The 21,698-nt window shown below is 36.3% G+C and overlaps 1 protein-coding gene across 2 annotated transcripts in view; it reads right to left on the bottom strand.

Moving 5' to 3' along the window:
* The window catches only part of LOC150088728 (cytospin-A-like), a 382,988-nt gene that overhangs the window by 94,932 nt on the left and 266,358 nt on the right, over positions 1-21,698 (bottom strand). For both annotated transcript variants that reach the window (XM_090370880.1, XM_090370881.1), the window contains exons 8-9: positions 14,078-14,347; positions 4,391-4,552 (exon numbers count right to left, since the gene is read on the bottom strand). In XM_090370880.1, coding sequence (XP_090227006.1) covers positions 4,391-4,552; positions 14,078-14,347 — 432 coding nt within the window. The remainder of the gene's footprint in view (positions 1-4,390; positions 4,553-14,077; positions 14,348-21,698) is intronic.

The raw sequence follows: 21,698 nt of genomic DNA, 5'->3' as shown, positions 1-21,698 counted from the left end.
ACTTGTTCATCATTACTTTTGTTTTAGCCATATTCATCTTTAGTCCAAAATCCTTACTAACTGTGCATAACTGATTAAGATTTTCCTCTAATTCTTTGGGATCGTGGCTTATGACCACAATGTCATCTGCAAATCGTAAATGGTTTATTTACTCTCCGTTCACATTGACTCCTTTCTGCGACCAGTCTAATCTTCTGAAAGCTTCCTCAAGGGCAGCAGTAAACAGCTTCGGAGATATTGTGTCTCCTTGTCGAACTCCTTTCTCGATTTTAAATTTCCTACTGTCTTTGTCTAGTCTAATAAAGGAGGTAGCACTCTCATATATTTTCTTCAAAATCATAATATATGGGGTATGTATGCCTTGTCTTTCCAGTGCCCGAAACATTGCCTTATGCTGTACGGAGTCAAATGCCTTTTCATAATCCACAAATGTCAGGCATAATGGTGTTTTATATTCATTTGCTTTCTCCATTAGCTGTGATATTACGTGAAGGTGATCCATAGTTGAGAATCCTGTCCTAAAGCCAGTTTGCTCTTTCAGTTGATTCTCATCAAGTATTCTTTCTAATCTGTTAGTAATGACCCTTGTGAACAACTTGTAGATGTGGGATAACAAGCTAATTGGTCTATAATTTCTAATTTCTGATTTATCTCCTTTCTTATGCAGCAAAACTATGATTGCATTATTCCACTGCTTAGGCGTCACACCTTTTCTAATGCACTTTGTGAAGAGCCTTGCCAGTTTTTGTGTTATGTCTCTTCCTCCCAATTTTAACAACTCTACAGTAACTTCATCTTCCCACGGGGCTTTCTGATTCTTCATTTTCTTCAATGCATGTTCTACCTCATCAGGAAGAATATCGGGTATGTCGTATGCGTTGCTACTTTGCAATCCATCTTCCCCACTGCTGGTATCATTCCCTCGCTCCTTGTATAATTCTCTATAGTAGTCTTCTGCTATTTGAATTATGCCTTCTCTGCTGTTTATAAGTACACCATCGCTATTCTTCAGTTTCAGTATCATTTGTCTTTCTGTATTACTGCTCATGGCTGCTGATTTAAATCCTTTGTTTTCCTTTAATGCTTTTTCTACTTTTCTTGTGTTAAATCTTCTTATGTCCTCTCTAAGTCTCTTTCTAATGGCTTTGCATAACTCAGTATACTCAATTTTCTCCCTGTCAGTGTTTTTCTTGCTCTTCATTTGTTGTCTTCGGTTCATCATGACAAGTGTTTGTTAACTAATTTTTTCTTCTTTGGATATCTGTTTTCCTATAGGTTTCTTGGGCTTTATCACTTTCAGAAAGTTGTAATATTCCTCGTCAATATCTTGGTCCTGAGCAGTCTGTAGAAGCTCATTCATGTATTAAGAATTTGCAGATAAAGGAACCACTAGGTGGCAGTGATCACAGTGTGCTGAAGTGGGATTTACTCAAAGAGGTAACTACCGTCAGGGGTAAAGGAAAGGGTTTTTGCTTCCGTAAAGGGGAGTACAGTGGTCTCAGACAGTTTTTAAGTTCTGTACAGTGGGATCAACTGACGATGTTACAAACAGTAAATTCTAAGTGGGAAGCATTCAAAGAATTAATCGTGGAAGCTACTAGACTTTATATACCGATTAAGAAATATCGTTCAAGGTTTAGGCCTAAATGGTTATCAAATGAACTAATGAGACTCGTGACAGAGAAGAAAAATGCATGGGATGCATATAAATTATCAGGTGACGCAGAAGCCTGTGGCAGATATAAGCTAGTCTGTAATCAGGTCACAAAGGAGGTTTGGCAGGCGAAGGCGGATTACGAGAAATCTTTGGCAAAAGATGCTAAGAAAAACAGCAAGGATTTCATTACTTATATAAACTCTAAAAGGAAGGGGATGAATATGATTGGTCCACTTGACATCGATGGTTCGACTGTTGATGATCCTGCTCAGATAGCAAACAAACTGAATGAGCATTTTGCATCTACATTCACACGTGAGGAATTATTACAATTTGAAAATGGAAGAAGGTTATCAAATTGTAGCAGTGTGCTTAATGATTTTGTAATAACTGAGAGCAAAGTGGAGGAGAAATTGTTGAAGTTAAACACAAGAAAGCACCTGGGGTGGATGGGATCTATCCAGTTATTTTAAAGGAGGCGGCAAAGCAACTAAGCAAACCCTTAGCCATAATTATGAGAGCATCCTTGGACTCAGGGGAGGTTCCCACGGACTGGAGATGTGCAAATGTGTCCCCAATTCACAAAGGTGGATCGAAGGGTGACACGAGTAATTACAGACCAGTTAGTTTAAGTTCTGTTCCGGGTAAAATAATGGAGTCGCTGGTTAAAGATGCATTGCAGGATCATCTAGACAAGACTGCAGCAATAATTCAAACACAGCATGGGTCTGTTAAGGGAAAGTCTTGTCTGACAAATTTGATTGGTTATTATGATGTGGTCACAAAGGAACTGGATGCAAAAAATAATTTTGATATCATATACTTGGATTTCAGGAAAGCTTTTGACACTGTTGCGCATGAAAGACTACTGTACAAATTGGAGCAGAATGGTATTAAGGGTAAGTTGCTACAATGGATAAAAGGATGGTTAAGTGGGAGAAGACAGAGGGTGGTAATCAATGGGTGCTGCTCTTCGTGGACTAATGTTATTAGTGGAGTCCCACAGGGTTCGGTGTTGGGTCCACTGTTGTTTTGTGTATTTATCAATGATATTGATGAAGGTATATCAGGCTTAATGTCGAAGTTTGCAGATGATACAAAGGTTGGCAGGGTTGTTAATGACAGTAATGGCAGTGTGCTACTGCAACAGGATCTAGATAATTTGGGCAGATGGGCTAAGAAGTGGCAACTGAAGTTCAACCTTGGCAAATGCAAAGTACTGCACATGGGTAAAAGTAACCCCAGAGACACGTACCAACTGTGTGGTACTACACTTAAGGTGGTAGAAAATGAAAAAGACCTGGGAGTAATTGTGCAGTCAGATATGAAGTTTTCTGAGCAGTGCAGACAGGCTGCTAGGGCGGGTCATGGGGTTTTGTCAATGATATATAGGAATTTTGCTAGCAGGGAAAAGGAGGTGATTGTCCCTCTGTATAAGGCAATGGTCAGGCCACGCCTTGAGTACTGCATACAGGTCTGGAGGCCTCATTTTAGGAAGGATGTAGATTTGCTTGAGCGTGTACAGAGAAGAGCAACACGATTGGTGAGGGGAATGAAGGGATTCTCTTACCAAGAGAGGCTTAAGTTCTGCAAATTGCAGTGGCTGGATTTGTTTTTTTTGTTTTGTTTTTGGTTTTTTAGGAGCATTAGCAACTAAGGCCATATTGCTCCGGGAATATGCGGTGGTCATTCCCTTGACCTTTCCGCATCCTCCGTATTTGGTGGTGACGGGCTCGAACCCCGGTCTAATCAAGAAGCGTGTGCTACGCACTGCTGCTCCTTCCCACCTGGCTATGGAGACGCCCGCAGTGGCTGGAGACTAGGCACCTGCGCGGTGATCTGATTGAGGTCTATAAGGCCTTGAATGGGTTGAGCACGCTGAATTCTGATGGGATCCTTCCACTTGTTCAGATTACCAACCTACGGGGACATAAGTTCAAATTAAGAAAGGACAGATGTAGAATAGATGTGCGGAAATTTGCCTTTAGCCAGCGGGTGGTTAATTGCTGGAACAAACTTCCATCTGTCGTGGAAGTTGATAGGTTAAATAAATTTAAGGAGGAACTGGACAGGAATTTGGAGGGAATGGTGTGATTTTTTTTTTGGCTGATGCTGCATAAGCTCCTACACTTGCTTTCTTGCATCATGTGCCACTACTACTACTACTACTACATACTGCTTTTTCTCCTCCTCTGTTATCTCAAAGACCTTTGTATTATTTACTCGAGTCAGTTTTTTCCTTTCCTTTCCTACATCTATATCAAGTGTACATCTTACCATTCTGTGATCACTTCCAACATTTACCTTATTCAGGACGGTAACATCATTTACAATATATCTTCTGTTAGTGAGGATGAAGTCGATTTCATTAGTTGTTAATCCATTTGGACTCTTCCATGTCCACTTTCTGTTCACCCTTTTCTTGAAAAAAGTGTTCATTACTGACAGTCTTGAGATTCTGCAAATTCCACAAGTCTTTCACCTCTTTTATTTCTTTCACCAATTCCAAAATTTCCTATAGTTCCTCTTTCTGCGCTGTTTTGCCTTTTTCCAACCTTAGCATTGAAGTCCCCCATAATAATAGTGTAGTGGGCATGCATAATGCATTTCCAACTAGGCATGCATAATGCATTTCCAAAGTAAGAAAAATATTAATGTTTCAATATTTCAACACAATCAAAACTAGTTTAATAAAATTTTGCAAAATAATAGTAACTGAAAGTATACACATACCCTTAACTTTTCTAAATCAGCTTCCAAACTTTCAACTTTATCTTGGAATTGTTTATTTTCTACTATCAATCTTTCAACATCCTGCTGGGCTTCAGTTTTAAAGTCATTTGCAACTCTAACTGTAGTCAGTAAATCTGCCTGAAATCGTTTCCATTCTTCTGACTAAAGAAAAAGTAATTATAAAATGCTTGAAAGTTCTATACGTTAAACAGATATTAAAAGGATGTTAAATTTTCTATAAAATTAATACATTTAATCAAACTTTGTTACAGTAGACTCCTGATTATCTGGGGTAGCTGCAAAATAGATTTTTCCCAGATAATCAAAACTCTAGATAATCTGTAAAATGAAAGAAAAACTTATAAATGTCACAAAAATGTAAATTTATTAGCATACATCTTTCATATTTATAGAAGTATACTACACCGTAAAAAGACGTTCCATAAAATTTAATGCAGGTCGCTCCCGCTTTACAGGTTTTCGCTTTACTAGTTCTCGGTTTACAATTCCCCTGCCCCAAAGTATCAAGTATCAACAAAAACAAAAATATGAGCATTAATTGCAATAAATAAATGCTAAATATTCATAAATGACGCATTTCATACCACTCGTGTAGCTATACAATACAGTACTACTGTGCATGCATTTGTTTGTTCGGGTAGACAAGAGCGTCTCACTGACTCATATAACATAAAGCAGTTACCAGGCTGACGTTACAAAGAGTGGTGCGTTGCTCTTCATTTTCACTGTCTTGTCTTATTTCAAATGTATCTCCCTTATTAATACTGTACAGTATGCCAAAAATACTACAGAGAGTGATGTTAATAAAAAGAAACAGCAAAGAGGAATAACGCTGGAAACAAAATATGAAATCATAAGCAAACATGCAGCTGGAATGACTTAAAGATCTTTGTGTGAAATGCTATCATGAAATTTATATAGAAGAGAGAAAACTGTGTTGGAAACAAACGATTCTTGAAGCATTTCTGAAGAAGACTCCTCCTTCTGCTTCCAATAAACTAACGAGAGCTGAGCCAACAACGAGTGTTGAACCATCAACAAGTGTGCAGTCAATGATGATGAAGAATAAACATTCTTTAACATTTGTATGACATAAATAATTTCGTTATTATTATAACTGCTTGATTTTAAAGGCTATTTTTTCTTTTCTTTTGAAAAATAAATCAATGTTTAAGCACAAACTATTGTTTTGATGACCTTTATTTAATATTACTATGATAAAATTTCATTGTTGAGAATGTAACCCCTGTTTTTAACATCAGGTCTATGAATATTAATTCCCACTTTACGAGTTTTTGCTTTACGAGCACTACTAGGAACAAATTAACTCGTAAAGTAGGGAACTACTTGTATATACACATATATTATTTTTTTGAAAAAGAAAACCAATAAAGTTTGTTTTTTCCCTAGTTCCAATGGTATACATAAATTTCATAACTACTGGAATTAACACTATCAGTAAATCTGGCAAATGCAATAAATTTTCCCTTATTTTTTTTTTAATATATCACTAGGGGATTTGCCCCTTGCTAGCTTGCTTACTAACCCCCATGCATGCTTTTCTACGTAAAATGCAGAGGTGTGACGGAGTAAGTCAATGTAAAAGCCACACCTGTCAAAACGCACTGATGTTCTTCCTCCTGCTTTTTATTCCATCCTTCAGCTCACTCGATTTTTTTTCATGCACCTTCCTCATGTTTTTTTTTTTTTTTTTTTTTGTTCTCTGTCAGGATGCTCAGGTGACTCCTGATGGAGAGCATGGCTCGCCTCCCGGTGGTAGCGGCAGGTAACACACAACACTTTTCTGGCTTTTACAGAGGTTCTGTATTCATCACAAGGGTACTGATGACACATATGTGGGAAACCACAGGTGGCAACCTTACTCAAACACTATGCCACTATGACCGATATCCAATAAGGAAATGACCTATGTAATTATTTACCTGCATTTACATAGGTCACTTAGGAAAAGGCCATTTGCTTCGGGTTCCATAATGCATGAGGAATATTGTTGCATCCGAAAGAGCAAGACTAAAATATTTACAAACTATACAAACATTTAAAATAATTACAAAATGCTAAACTAGTCGGACCTCCATATAAAGAAATTAATCGTTCACTTGAAAAAATTCGTTATACAGAAATTTCATTATAACGAAATATGACCTTTTAACATATCACCTATAACATTTTAAAACAATTAATTTATTAATACACACATATTAAGAAATGACATGCACAATATATTAATACACTTAAGAATTATGTCATAAACTATTTGGTTATTTTTTTATTGTACACTAGATTTTACTGTACATCATTCATAAAAATGTTCGCATTTGTTTAAACCATGGGTTCCCAACCTTTTTTTGCTTGTGGACCCCCTGAGTCCTAACTTTATGTATGTGGACCGCCATATATGCATATGTAATATTCCTAAATGAAATATTTATTAGTAGGTTAGTAAAAGGTAATAATTAAACAATTCCAATATAATATAAAAAATGTAAATTACAAATTTTGAAAATTTTAATTGATAAAACTGAAACATATTTTTACTTGTAATGACAGAATTAGTAAAAAAAAATTTTAAAAATACTATTTCAAACAACATATATAAATTTATTTCTAAGGCTATTAAATAGGATTCCATTAAATAGGCCCTATTAATGAGATCCTTGTGGCTGATGTTTTGATATTAGCATTTTAATATCTGGCTCCAACCTTGTGAGAGTCAGACGAAGATCATCTCTTTTTACTATATCAAGTCGATTACAATTTTTTGTTAACAACTGTGTTACTCGACTAAAGCCAGATTCTACAAGATAAGATGGGAAAACAATGACATACATTTTAGCTTTCTCCTATAAAAGCAGATATTTACATGCAATGTCACTATTCTTCCATACATGATGCTTTCCTTTTTTGAATAGACTTTGGACTGTCTCATCAGACTGCAATTCAACAAGTTCCTCTTGTAAATCAATTTTGACATCAGCAACATTTACCTCAAATGGAATCAGCACCCAATCTGGGATGTTAAGTTTTAGTAGGTCCTTGAACCGAACTTGCATGTCTTCATAATTTTTTTTTAAATGATCAATATACATAACACAATCATCAACTTTTAAATCACTGCTAACTGAAGCAAGGTTTGGAAACTGGTCAAACGCACAGCATGAGATATTAAGACTGTACAATTTGAGTTTTCCTAGGAATGCATTAATGGCTTCTTTGCTAGATATTAAATCACAATTCTGTCCTTGCTGAAGCTTATTAAGAGAATTCAGTTTTTCAAACACATCTGAGAGGTAAAATATGTCTGTTTTCATGGCAACCAACTGTTTTCCAATCTCCTTTTCGTTTAGAAATGATACAATACTGTCCCAAAGACCGACAAAGTGACGAATACAATTGCCTTTAGACAACCATCACACCTCTGTATGCAGTACAAGACAGTCAAATCCTTCATTTTCATCACAAAATTTGTGAAAGAGATGATCTTGAAGAGCATTAGCCTTAATGAGGTTGACAGATTTTATTACAAAGGTTAAGGCTTCGTGAAGACGTCCACTCAATCTCTTCACCACCAGATGTTTGGCAGTGAATCACGTAATGTATGCAAAATACTTTTGGCAATGTATTTTTTAAATGAGTGATAAACCCTCTGTACCTACCGACCAGGGAAGGAGAGCCATCAGTAGCACAAGCCATTAAATTTTCGAGTGGAATATTTTTTTCTCTAAAATAAGACTGCACTTCCTTATATATTGTTTCACCTTTAGTATCTGTTTTGAGGAATCTTGCAAAAAGCATTTCCTCTCTGAGTTGATTATCATCCATACATCTTACATATGCCAATAAAGTGCTTCATTGCCCATCAAAGTTGATTCATTGAGTTGCATTGCAAACTGTTTCACTCGTAATTGAGCAATAAGTTGATTTTCTACATCTTCAGACATTTCATCAATGTGTCTGGATATTGTGTTATTGCTCAAAGGAAGGTTATCTGTAATTTCACGTGCATTTTTGTTTAACATTGTTGAAATTACAACTGATATCGAAGGCAAGATGACAGTTTCACCAATGCTATGTGGCTTTCCAGATTTTGCGATTATTTTGCTGATTTCATATGATGCTAATAAACCGCTATCTTTATTGCTTGCTTGTTTACTAAAAATCTGATCCAATTTGTTTCTTCCTTGAAAATTGTCTCGTAGTTTTCAGAAATACTCCACTGATTTATTTTTCTTTTCGCTGTGCCTTGTCTCCAAATGGTGACAAAGCTTACTTGGCTTCATGCTATCATTAGACAGCACAGTCATACAATATGACACATTGGTTTTGTGATATTCTCTGGTGATTCAATAAAACCATATGACAGATATTCAGTTAAATATTGCCTTGTTTTTTTCTTTGTAATATATTATTGTTTTCAGAAATAAGTATTTCTGAAAACAATAATAATATTATTAACCTCAAATATTTAATGTTGGAAATGCTTGTAGGTACTAACGGAAATATAGTTCACTAGAACAATAACGTTCAATAACACAAACAATAGATTTCACCACGACGATGCCGATTACTCACTATAGAATGAAATGACTGCCTCTGACTAACTGACTCTTTCTAGATTAGTCGGTGCTTAAATAATGTTTTCTTCTTTGAGAATTTTCTATGGAAAGAAATTTTTTTTTGCATCAATTAAAGAAGGTTCCAGAAAATATGAGTATCTTCTAACTGCAAATTTCTGGACTTTTCTATGATATTAGTTTATTTTATTATTTTTTATTTTTATTTTTTTTTATTTAACAAATTATTTTATTTATAATATTTTATCATGAACCCCTTAGCTCATATTATGGACCCCCGAAATATAATTTTTTCTTGTGGACCCCCCTCAAAGCTTCTATGGACCCTGGTTGGGAAACGCTGGTTTAAACACTCAAATATATTTTCTTCACACTGAAGGCCTCGATGCAAAGTTTCAAATGCTGCCAACATTTCATGTTTGGAAGGATTAATATTGCCCTCATTGCCTTCGTTGCCCTCAATTTCATACAACTCATCATTGATATTCTCACTAGTTCTTTGAATACTTTCCAAAGTGTTGGAGTAACTTGGATATTCAGCTACTATGACATCGTTATCAACTTCTAAAAACTCTTCAAGAACAATTTCTCCACTGATCAAACCTCTCACTTGGAGTTCTTCCCAAGATTGCTAAATGTCGTGTAGCAGCTCATCCCTCTAATCACTGTTAATTTTTTAATCCAACTCACTCATGATTTTTAGCATCAAGTCATACTGGGAGAGAATCTTGTACAACGATTCACTTGCATTGGAAATCAGCACATACCTAATTTTTCTGGACTCATAAGGAATAATACAGATAAATGTCTAAAATGGGTTTTTTTTTTTTTTTTTTTGGCTGATGCTATATAAGCTTGCTTTCTTGCATCACATGCCCCTACTACTACTACTATCTAGCTCTTCCAAAACTGGACATTTTTAAAGTTCAGATCTCATCTCCTCTCCTCGAGTAATACAAAATTTATTCTCCTAGTGGTGTCACTGGAGGGTGAACTGATTCTACCAAATAGATTATATTCTTGTTAAAGTTAAAGAATATTTAACTTAATGATTCCAAAAATAACTTCCATGTTTGGCAGCCAGCAAACTGATTTTGCATATTGCTTCTTGTTATCCCAATTAGACTGACACAGACTTATGCAAACCAAAGTGACACCAGTTAATCTGTCCATGGAATTGTGAGTCCAATGTATATTCAAACTTAAAATGTTTATAAAATACAGTTGTCATTTTTTAACATAAATTTCATGCCTGCCTAAAAATTTAGGAGGCCCAATTACACTTCTTTACATTGAGTGGCATACAAGATAACTAGGTGCCTCCGTAGCCAGGTAGGCAGGAGAAGCAGTGTGTAGCACACGCTTCTTGATTAGACTGGGGTTTGAGCCCATGAGCCACCAAATACAGAAAGGTCAGGGAATGACCACCGCATATCCCTGGAGTTGGAGTTGGGAGCGTTAGCAACTAAGGTTGCTAACGCTCCTAAAAACCAAATAACAACAACAAGATAACTCTAAAATACATCTACTTATACATTTTTGAATTAATAAATAGCAAACTGCAAGTAATCCCTCTTTCACAGTGTTACTTCCCAGTAACACTGTGAAAAAAAAGCAACTGACTGACACCAAATTGTTAAATGTAGTCAACCAGGGGCTAACTCCAGAAAAAATCTCTTAAAAGAAAGTTCTATAACTTTTGTCAGGGCACAGGTTATGAAGTATTGAAATGGAATAAGAAAATATTTCAGCTCAAGTAACACATGAATTTACAGAAACCATGTCTTGAATAACGTTTGTAAGACAAAAGTTTATAATGACTTGGTGGCAACTTGCTTCAATAAGGGCTACACAAGCATTGGAAACCAACATATGGTGTGAAAAAAAAAACTGTGAAGGAGAAAAATACCCAGTACCAACTTGAGGTCTCATTTTGATATACACAAAATGGGATTTGGCATTACCATATATTGAAAACTTTAAAAAAAAAGTATTATTACCACAGGTAAACTCTACACTTGTGGCACTTCTGTACATTGCATCTTCAGCATAAACCTTGAGCCAACCATCTAGATACCTCAAGAAGTTTGGTTAAAAAGATTGTAACTAAATGGTATCCTTCAGGTAGCTACCAAAGAAGTAAACTAGTGCACAACAACTTCTATACGGTTAGTAAGTTAAAGAGCATTATTTGTTAGAGGATGAAATTTGAATCCAAGATTTTGAGAGAAGGCACACTGGAAAGTGCCGTGCTTAATTCATTCTGGATATTGCTCTAGTACAATTTTTATTTATTTTAGTTGCAAAAGGAGTTTTAACTACAACACAGAATCCATAATCACAGTTACATAATCTGAAATATCCATGGTATCAGAATTCCATCAAAAGGTATTTCTCCTTATTTTTCACTGATTTTTTTTATCAATAGGTCTAACAAGCTTGCAATCACGTGACTGCCTTGTTATGAGATAAGGTAAAAACACCGGGAGAAAAGTTTTCTCCCCCCCCCCCAAGATTAAAGGAGAATAGACTTGAAAACTTTCAAAGGCCGTGATTTTGGCAGTCAGGAAAATAGAGGAAACTTAACTTAGGGCTAACAGGGGAAGGAGGGGAATTAAAAGTGAAGTAACTGGGTGACAGCAGTGTGGGGGGGGGTCGAGGCAGGACAGAGCCGGGAGGAAGGAAATTCAAAGCAACCCCCAAAGAATATCCTGCACGTCCAAGTCAACTAAGTTTGCCAGATGGGTGAGAGGTATACAGAATGGGAGAGAACAGGTCTGACCATTGACTTTCTAAGTGAAATGGGGGGGTATCTGTGTGGGAGAATAACCAATCCCTATATAGACAAGGAAATGGATTAGTCCATTGCATTTCATGCTGTATGCACAGTTCTGGGTGTGATAGTAGGTGTTCTGCATTATATGCACCCTCATGTCTATTGGCATGGATTCAGGCATACCAGAATTCCTGAATCCAAGACTTGCAGAAAGGAGTCAATGTGGTCCCAAAAAAGGAGTCAATGTAAATGGAGAGTACTTAAACCATTTACAGATGATCATAAGCCATGATCCCAAAGAATTAGAGGAAAATCTTAATCAGTTATTCAGAGTTAGTAAGGATTTTGAACTAAAGATAAATATGGTTAAAACAAAAGTAATGATGAACAAGTATGCCCCAGGAAGGAATATAATCATTGAAGAAGCAGAAATTGAAAAGGTGGATTCATATACTTATCTTGGACAAGTCATTAACTGTAATAATGATAAATGGTTGGGAGTCACGAGAAGAATAAATTTTGGATCGATAAAATTCAGGAAATATAGTCACATACTGACGATCAATATCCCGATTTGTCCGAAACTTAAAATAATGAACCAATGTATACTCCCCACCATGACTTATGGAAGTAAAACTTGGCATTCACCAAAAAAATGGAAGAGAAGCTGAAAACTACACAGTGAAGAATGGAATGAATTATATTAGGAATCAGACTGTTGGATAAGAAGAGAAACACATGGATTAGGCAACAAACTCAAGTAAAAGACATTCATATCAAAACTAAAGAACTTAAATGGACTTGGGCAGGAAACATAGCTCAAAGACATAATGACAGATGGATTAAGAATATAACAGAATGTTACCCAAGAGGAGCTAGAATAAAACCTGGAAGACAAAGGCGGAGATGGATAGATGAAATTCATGAGTTTGTGGATAGTAAATGGATGGCCAGTGCTCAAAACAGAAGGAACTGTAAAGTCGCTGGAGTGGCCTTCATCCTGCAGTGCATTGAAAATGGCTGAGGATGATTCCCCCCCCACCACACACACTTTCTGAATAGGAGACACTATGCTGACCTCGCTTTGTTAGTTGTTGCCACTTTGTTCTTACTCCATGTTTTCTTGTTTCTTTGTCTGGCTTGTCACCAAACAACAGAAGAGCTTATATATTTTGGATCTCCAACTGCATGCATGTGTTTCTGCCAACTACTTTATAAAAATAGTATCTACTTTGCACTGAATAAATATCCTTTTTCCCAATACTACACTGTATGATTGCTTTAGTTCATTAGTTTGTCATTCACATGCCTTCCTCTTAGAGAAGCTTATTAATAAACAACAGACAGGAAATGGTTTCTATAAATATTATCAGCCATTACTATACCAGTGCTGAGCTGAAGTATCTAGAACAATATGCATACATGGAATAATGGTGAAATAAAAATCATGAAACTTGTAGCATCAATGTCTACTAACCACTAGGAATTTAATTTAATATTTAATCCATTAGCAGGATTAAATCTAGGACAAATCTTATTTTCTAGGACAAATGGATCCATTAATCCATTTGTCCTAGAAAATAAGTAATTTATGCACACTGACTTAAGTCCATAAGATGTAATGCAAAAATGAGTGGAACACTTTGTAAAAAGATTAAAATTAACTTTAATAAAAACAAAAGATACCACTAGTAGCCGCATACTGTAACAGCATTAAACACCTTGGGAAATATCACTGCACAGATCTTGTCGACAGCTATTAAAGGACAGAATTGGCTAGCCATTATTAACTGGTATACTGAACTAGATAAAGAATGCAGTTTTAATACCAATCTAAATAAGTTATCATGGTCTCCATTTGTTTAGAGATTAGGTTATAATGTAGCATTGACACTATATTTTTTTGCATAAGAAATGCAAATATTGCATTTCTCTGCATAAAAAATAGTGTATAATCTGAGGTAATATTTTTATTAATATCCAATTAAGCTATATACTATAAACAAGTGCAACCAGTTTGAAAAATGGAAATTTTAATGGCTCTAACCTTTAACAGCCACCTTAGGGAAGACCATGGCATCGATAATCTGTTTATTTTGTAGAAACATTGTCAGTACATTTATTGGTTAGGTTACACATAGTGTAAAATAGTGTAAAACTGACTACATTTTCAGCATATAAATAATACAGTATAAGATTTAAAAAAAAAAAAAAGTTTTTCTTTTATGTAAAAGATATGTGCAGGGTTAAGAATATTATTTAACAGCAATGCTATAAACTTTCCTTGCTACTCACCTCATTCTCATGTTTATCTCTAATTCCATTCAGTTCCTTCTGTGATTCTTTTAGCTGAATTGTAGTCTCATTCACTGTTTTTTGAAGCTCACCAATTGTAGCTTTGAGTTCTCTTTTATCTTCCAAATGTCGCTGACATTTCATTTCTGCCTGCTGTAATGCATCTTCTAGTAGTGTCATTTCGTGCTGGATCTGCTCTTTATCTGCTTCCAGTTGTTCCACACGGTATTCCATATCTGATACCTGTTTTCGAGCATTATTCTTTGCCACCTAATCAGAAAATTTTTATTGCACCATTTTTTTTAATGTAAGTTTAAAAAACTGTCAAAAAAAACAGCAATGATAAAAACCAGTATTAGTATTAATAATAGTGACAAAATGAGGCAAGGAAGCAAGATTATACAGCATGAGCCATAATGAAAAATAAACAACTTTGTCTGTACATACTTCTAATAATTTGTACAATCCTTTTTTTAAATTTATCCAAACTATCCACTTCCACAACACCACATAGAAATTTATTCCCAACAATCATCTACTCTCTGGCTGGAAGCAAATTTCCACAACCATCCATTTCCAATTTATGTCGCCTTGTATATATTTATCAATATCAAAGAATGCCAGCAGAACATCCACTCATTAACAGATTGCATTTTACACTGTTTCATGATTTTCTCACTTTTATCTTTTAATTCTTTTATTAGCTATTTTCCTTAATGTTTTTCATTTCTATAGTTGCATTTATTTGGTTTATTTTTGCTTGTACCTCTTGTTTCAAGCTATATACATCATTATTACTGTCTTATACAACAGGATAACCATCTCTTTTCCAGTAACAGAAAGGTGACAGAGGTCACCGACAGAACAACATGAGTTGTCCAAGCGGCCTGTCTGCACTATTCAGCAAACTTCATGAAGAACTGTAGAATTACCTCTTAAGTTGTTTTAATTTTTCCCTACCTTGATTTGGTGCTACCGAAATGGTATATCGTTTTGGGATTATTGCTACCCAAATTAGGTATCTTGCATTTATTATTGTTAAACCTTAACTGCCACCCTTCAGCCTATCTGCCTAATTTATCTAGGTCTTGTTGGAGCAACATATCCTGATTACTGTTATTAACCTTGATAACCTTTGTATCATCAGCAAACTCAGACATTAAAAGATATTCCTTCCTCAATATTAATAAATATTGAAAACAGGAAGGCACCTTGTGCCAAACCCTAAGGGATTCCACTGATAACATTAGTTTATCAGCAGCAGTGGCCATTAAAAACCACCTTCTGTCTTTTGCCACTCAACCAACCGATTATCCATAGCAGTAACTTACCCACAATGCCACACTGCTCAAATCTGTAGAGCAGTCAATCATGTGAAACAGATAAAAAGCTTTACCAAAATCTGAGTACAGTGAAACTTCCCTTTAACGGACAGCCATGGGGAACGAAAATGTGTCCGTTAGAGAGAAGTGTCCGCTAACAAGAAGTCTGGGGGAGAAAAAAAAAAAGAAAGAAAGAAAAATCGTTAAACGTTTAATGTAAAATTAAATTAAAATATATGCAGATTTTTAACAATATTTTTGTAAATAATATACAATTACATACACAAGAGATAGAGAAAAATCATTAAACGTTTAATGTAAAATTAAATTACATTATATACAGATTTTGCACAATACTTTTGTAAATAATATACATACAATTGTGCTATGCATATTAGGACTTTATCTTAAGAAAAATACATTCAGTAATCACTTATTTTCTTCTGCACCTTCTTCCGGCTGATAATTTTGTTTTCAACATTTGTTTGGAGTGAAGAAACCATCGAAAGTCCTTCAGTACCTTCTTCAGCAGCAAAAAACATTTTTAAACGATTGATTTGTATGAGTGCTTCTATTTTCATCGGTGGTTCGTTGTTAATATGTTCTTCGACAGAATGACCTTCCATTTCTTCATCCTCATGAGGAACTTCTTGAAAAATATCGATGATGTTGTTGATATCTATAGCACCATCTTCTGTAGTGAGGTTTGAGTCTATATCTTTGTAGCCAGGGTCACTTGTAGCGAAGTATCGTACATTATCCATAGATGTTGAAGTTCTTGTTCTTCTTGGTGCTCCACATTGCTGTTCACAACTTCAATTTTTGCATTTGAGAAGACAGACTTTACAAAACAGTTCACAACAGTTTGTTTTCTAATTGCGTTTACTGAAGAGGAAATCCATTGAATCGCAATTAGGATGCCGATTTTCTTTGCAAGGTCATTCGCACATGTTACATCGTTCATGTTTGCAATGAGATGTCTTAAAACACGTTTTCTGTAGTGAAGTTTAAAATTTTTTATCATCCCTTGATCCAAGGGCTGACACTCTGCAGATGTGTTTGGTGGCAGAAAAATGATTTGAATGATACAATTCAATGTGCGGGTGAGATGCAGCATTATCCATGAAAAGAATAATTTTTCTGTTTTGACGAATCATGTTTTGGTTAAAGTGACTTATCCATTCGATCATGATATCTCGTATCATCCACGCTTTTTTATTAGACTTCCAGTCAACATTCAAAAGATTCAACTTTTTGCCCTTGAAACAAAGAGGATTTTGTGGTTTTCCAATAATAAGAGGTTGTTCAAAGTCTCCCAACATATTTGAACAAAATAGTACAGTCAAGCGTTCCTTAGAAATTTTTCCGCCCTGGCACTTTTCATTTTTTAGACTGTTTTTTCAGGAAGAGCTTTAAAAAACAACCCTGTTTCGTCACAGTTGTAAATATCCTTAGCTTCAAAATCATGACATAAATCTTCTAATTTGATGGTCCACTCTGTTACAACCCCACTTACGGTTTTCCAAGAAATTTTATGCCGAGTTTTGAACTTGTCTAGCCATCCCACAGAAGCTTTGAACTCATTTACTCCCATAGATTTCGCAACCTCCAAAGCCTTTTCCCTAATAATAGGCCCATTAATGGGAATTTTTTTAGCACATTCACGACAAAACCACTCATGCGTAACATTGTCAATTTGAAGTCCAACAGTTTTCGGGAATGATTTTTGAACCTGATTATTTCCGTGTTGCCAAAATTGTTTGAGCATTTCATTTTTTTTTTCTTTAGGATGTCGCTTACCTGCGTCTTCCCGATTTTGAATTTTGCAGCGAGATTGCGAATACTATTTTTTTGCTAATCATACGCATTAATGAGTTCGACTTTATCTTTTAAAGTTAAATGTTTACGAGAAGACATTGTGCACTTCACACAACACTGAACAAAACTGGAAACTGAAAAGACGAAAGGCCGACCAAATTCCCCACCCCCTGCACACACCGAATTCATCAGAAGTTTTACACGTGCCTTAAAATTCTCGAAAAAAGGGTTTAGAACCGCGACGATAAAATTCAGAAAATCGGAAATAGAAAATAAACACACGATTGAGACAATATGTGGAAGAAAGGTTCCTAGAAAAAGGGCCATCAGCTCTCCCACAGTCCGTTATGGGAAGATCAAATTAAGTGCTAATCTAAACGAAACAGTGCAGATTGCCTGTCCGCGTCCGTTACAGAGAATGTCCGCTAGACAGAAGCTGAAAACACGTTAAAACCAATGGAGGTGAGTTGGGGAATTTGAAAATGTCCGTTGTAGAGAGATGTCTGTTAGAAGTTTCACTGTATATGAATCAAAATTAATTTTTTGCGTCCAGTTCCTTTGTGACTACCTCATAGGTAGTATTTACAAAGGAACCAAATTAAATGTGTAATCAGACTGATCAGGCGAGATCTCCCTTTAATGGATTCATTAATGTGAGATCTGTATATCAAGCAGCAAAGTCATACTAAGAACAGTGTTATAAAAATGTTTTCCACCAAGTTGTATACACAATTCCAACCTATCGCTGAGGTTATGGAACTCCAATTAATATGTTCAGCACAATTTTGGTAAGCACACATTTCACATTCTCTTTTGGCTACCACTATAATATAATAGTCTGAGATTTATAAATTCCTTGGACTGATCACCAGGAATCCAAGGAACCATTGTTGTTGACATTTCTCTCAATGTTATGTGATGCTCATCAGGGAATCAAATGTGCTGTATAAAATTTTAACAGAGCATTACACACATCTGACAAAAACATTCCTCCTACTGTACCAAAGGACAGTATATATGTATGTGTACCCTGTCTATGGTGGCTCCCATTCTAATGTCCATCTCCACCTAGTGTCGCTGTGATGAAATACAGATATTTTGTAAAACAGACCTGACGTGTGGTTAATGAATGGTTTTTTTTTTTTTTTTTTGGTTAATGAATGTTCTATGGCAGGGATCCCCAAACTTTTAGAGAAGCGGGGCCACATGAATTTTAATTATTACATATTTATTGTACTAATCACAAAAATACAGCCTGTAATACAACAAAATTATTACTTATTTATTGTATAATCACAAAAATACAGTTAGTAAGACAACAAAATTATAATTAATGTGATGAATGTGGTTGTAGAGTGTGGGACTAAGTTTCATATATAGGGGTTTAAAGTACTAGTAACAATTCTTAAAAAATCATGTAAATGCAGGTCAGTTAGACATGATCATATTTTTAATTTTACATATTTCATTTTTGAAAAGGTCTGCTCACATAAACATGCAATTCCAAAAATTGATGAAAAAACTCCCTCATAGTGACAATGGCTGAAGCTAGCAGCATGCCCATTGAAAAAATTTGTAGCATATGTCTAACAGCTGAGATTCTTACAATTAAATGTATTATTTGTGACCAGTTTTTTGGAGGCTGCTGCACCTCCTTGAATATCAAAAAGCTTAGCAAAGCAAAGAAACAAAATTTTATTTGCCTTTCGTGTGCAAAACAACAAGACAGCTCGAAAGAATCAACTGATCTGATGAACGCAGTTGAAGACATTCAAACTACAGAGCAAATTTTGTCTGAAGTAATGGAAACATCCCTCTCTTTCCGCAAGATTGCAGACCAAAACAACTCCATCACACTCAAAGACTCAATTCAAGACATTCTAGGTTGTGATGCTTGCCCAGAAAATTGCAGGCATGGAATACTGACATCTCCCACAAGGAAGCAAGCTGAGACACCACCTCTAGTTACAGTTGCTAAAAATAAGCTTACAAAGATGCTCAGCGAGTCCTTGGAACCTATCTTACAGCAGTTTAGTGCTGAAATCTCTGCAAACTTCTCTGACCAATTACTTCCCATCAATAAACTCACATCCGCCTTGCAAGAAGAAAACAACCTGCTTAAAGAGCAAAATCTCAAAATCACAGTGTAAAGCGACTGGTGGAGAAGATGGATAGCCGGGAAAATCACACCCACATGAAGAGTAAGGGCTACAGGCCCCCTTCTTCCCCTCAGTCATCCAGTGATCAGCCAGGTGTAAAGATTAGCAAAGCAGTTGATCACTCTCTGCATCGTGGGGTCAACTACACTCCCACCACTCATAACAAAGCCAATTGTCAGTCCAGCGGTTTAGCAAGTGCCACTCGGAATACACAGGAAGATGGAGCGGACAACTGTCAGAGCTCAGGTGCATCAGAGGCTCTGTCCCTATCATGTCCGGAGATTCCTCATGTCCATCATCATATCCTCCTCAACCTGTTTTCATTTCAATCACTGCTGAGCAAATCATCAGCGAAAACTTAAGAGAAAAAAACAGGACAGCAGAAGTATCCTACAGACTGCACAACCCCAGTTCCGATAGTATTACGCATTCGCCTTTGCCAGAAACGAGTGGCAACACCTCGAATAGGACCCACACTCCTGATAATAATGTCTGGCAGTGTACAGCACCTTGCTTTTCTAATCGCAAGGGTCGCGGTACTGATCTTCGTAGCACATCCAACCGAGATTTGAATAGGCTGGCCAAATATAATATTACAGCTGTTCCTACACGAGAGAAGATCTTTATCTCCAGATTAGACCCTGGAACGCAGCCCAGTAACATTATAGACATGTGTAAAACTGAGTTTGGATTAACAGTGGAAGTTAAACAATTAAAGACGAGGCATCCTGCTTACGCCTCATTTGTTGTCACGTGCCCAATGGGACAGTCCTCGTTGCTACTGAATTTTCAGGACTGGCCAGCAGGGTCACTGGTCAAACCATAGAAGGATAGATGGATAAGATCAAATAGCCCTTCTAAAACATCACAGTAGCAACCAAATCCTCCCCATGAGACAGGGGACTGGCAACCTGCGGTGTTTTTTACAGAACATTCGAAGCATTTCCAACAAGCTTCCCACGCTACAAATCTGCATGATGATGGCTGACTTTGACTACATTTGCCTTGTTGAAATGTGGTTACGTAATAACAGACAACTAAACATTCTTGCTAATCTGCTTAGATACAAATGTATTGGCACTGGAAGAACTGAAAAACGGGGTGGAGGAACCATGATCCTGTATAAAGATGAATATCCGTCTTCAAAGGAACATCTCCAAATCAGATAATTTTGAAGCCATCTGTGCTACCTTTTTCAATGGGAAAATAAAATTACAAATCTGCCTTATATACCTGCCTCCTGAGCACACCAGAGATTCAAAAAATGAACTCCTTGCATGGCTTACCATTAACCTCAATCCAGCTGTAGATACGATCCTTTTGGGAGATGTTAACATGCCAATTCCAAAACATACCGACGCAAAAAGAAATCTTGACTCTATTCTTGCACAACTAAATCTGAAAAAGCTGGTTACTCCAGCAACTAGAGGGAATTAGTGGTTAGACGTTGTCTATTACAATACACTCAGCATTAGATTAGCAGATAACTTGTTTCGCTTTAAGTCAGACCACAATCCCATAGCTGTAGAGACCACACTCAATGTTGCTGGAACCAATCAGAGGGATGGCGGAAATTTTAACAACATGCACAGAACGACCTTTTCTTTAAAATACATCAAGCCAAACATCATTTTCAAAGAACTTCGAAAATACAAATAGCAAGAACTAAGCACGAAGCTGGAAGAGGAAGCTCTCCAGCTACTGGCCTTAAAGCTCACAAAAACTGCCTATGAAGGAGCATCCTTCATAGGCAATCGAAGGTCATAAGGATAACCGGGAAATCCAAAAACTGGTTTAATCCCAGATAAAATGTCTTCCGTAAAAAGCAAAGACTTTACAGGAAGTGGCTGAAGACAGGACATCCTAATGACCACATTCTGTACAAAAAAGAGAGTGCTCACTTTATAAAGCTGAAAAGACAAACAAGCACATTATGCAGATGTACTATCAAAGCTCAAACAAGGAAAAAAGGATCTCGTGACTGCTGAAGTATTTACCAAATAGTCCAAGAAGGCATTTGAACAACTTCCCGCGCCCAACCAATTAGCAACAGAAGAAAACAGGATGAGAATAACTGATCTCCTTCACTGAATCGTAGAAAAAGAAGAATCCGTTTCAAACTTACTAAGAAAGGCACCTCTAACAACCATCACAATTACCAAAGAAAACCTCATGAAAGCCATAAATGAACTTCCTAATAAAGCAACTGTTGGTCCTGATAACGTCCCTCTTTTCATGACAAAAATCAGCAGCCCTTACATTGAGGTGTTGTATCACACTTTCAATCAAATCATTCAAAAAGGTACTCCCCCCTGTATATGG

The sequence above is a fragment of the Mastigoproctus giganteus genome, chromosome 3 (assembly GCF_048544385.1).
Source record: "Mastigoproctus giganteus isolate SK-2022 chromosome 3, ASM4854438v1, whole genome shotgun sequence".
Classification (NCBI taxonomy): domain Eukaryota; kingdom Metazoa; phylum Arthropoda; class Arachnida; order Uropygi; family Thelyphonidae; genus Mastigoproctus; species Mastigoproctus giganteus.
Note: the sequence above shows the minus strand (reverse complement) of the source record. Positions and strands in the feature narration are given on the sequence as shown.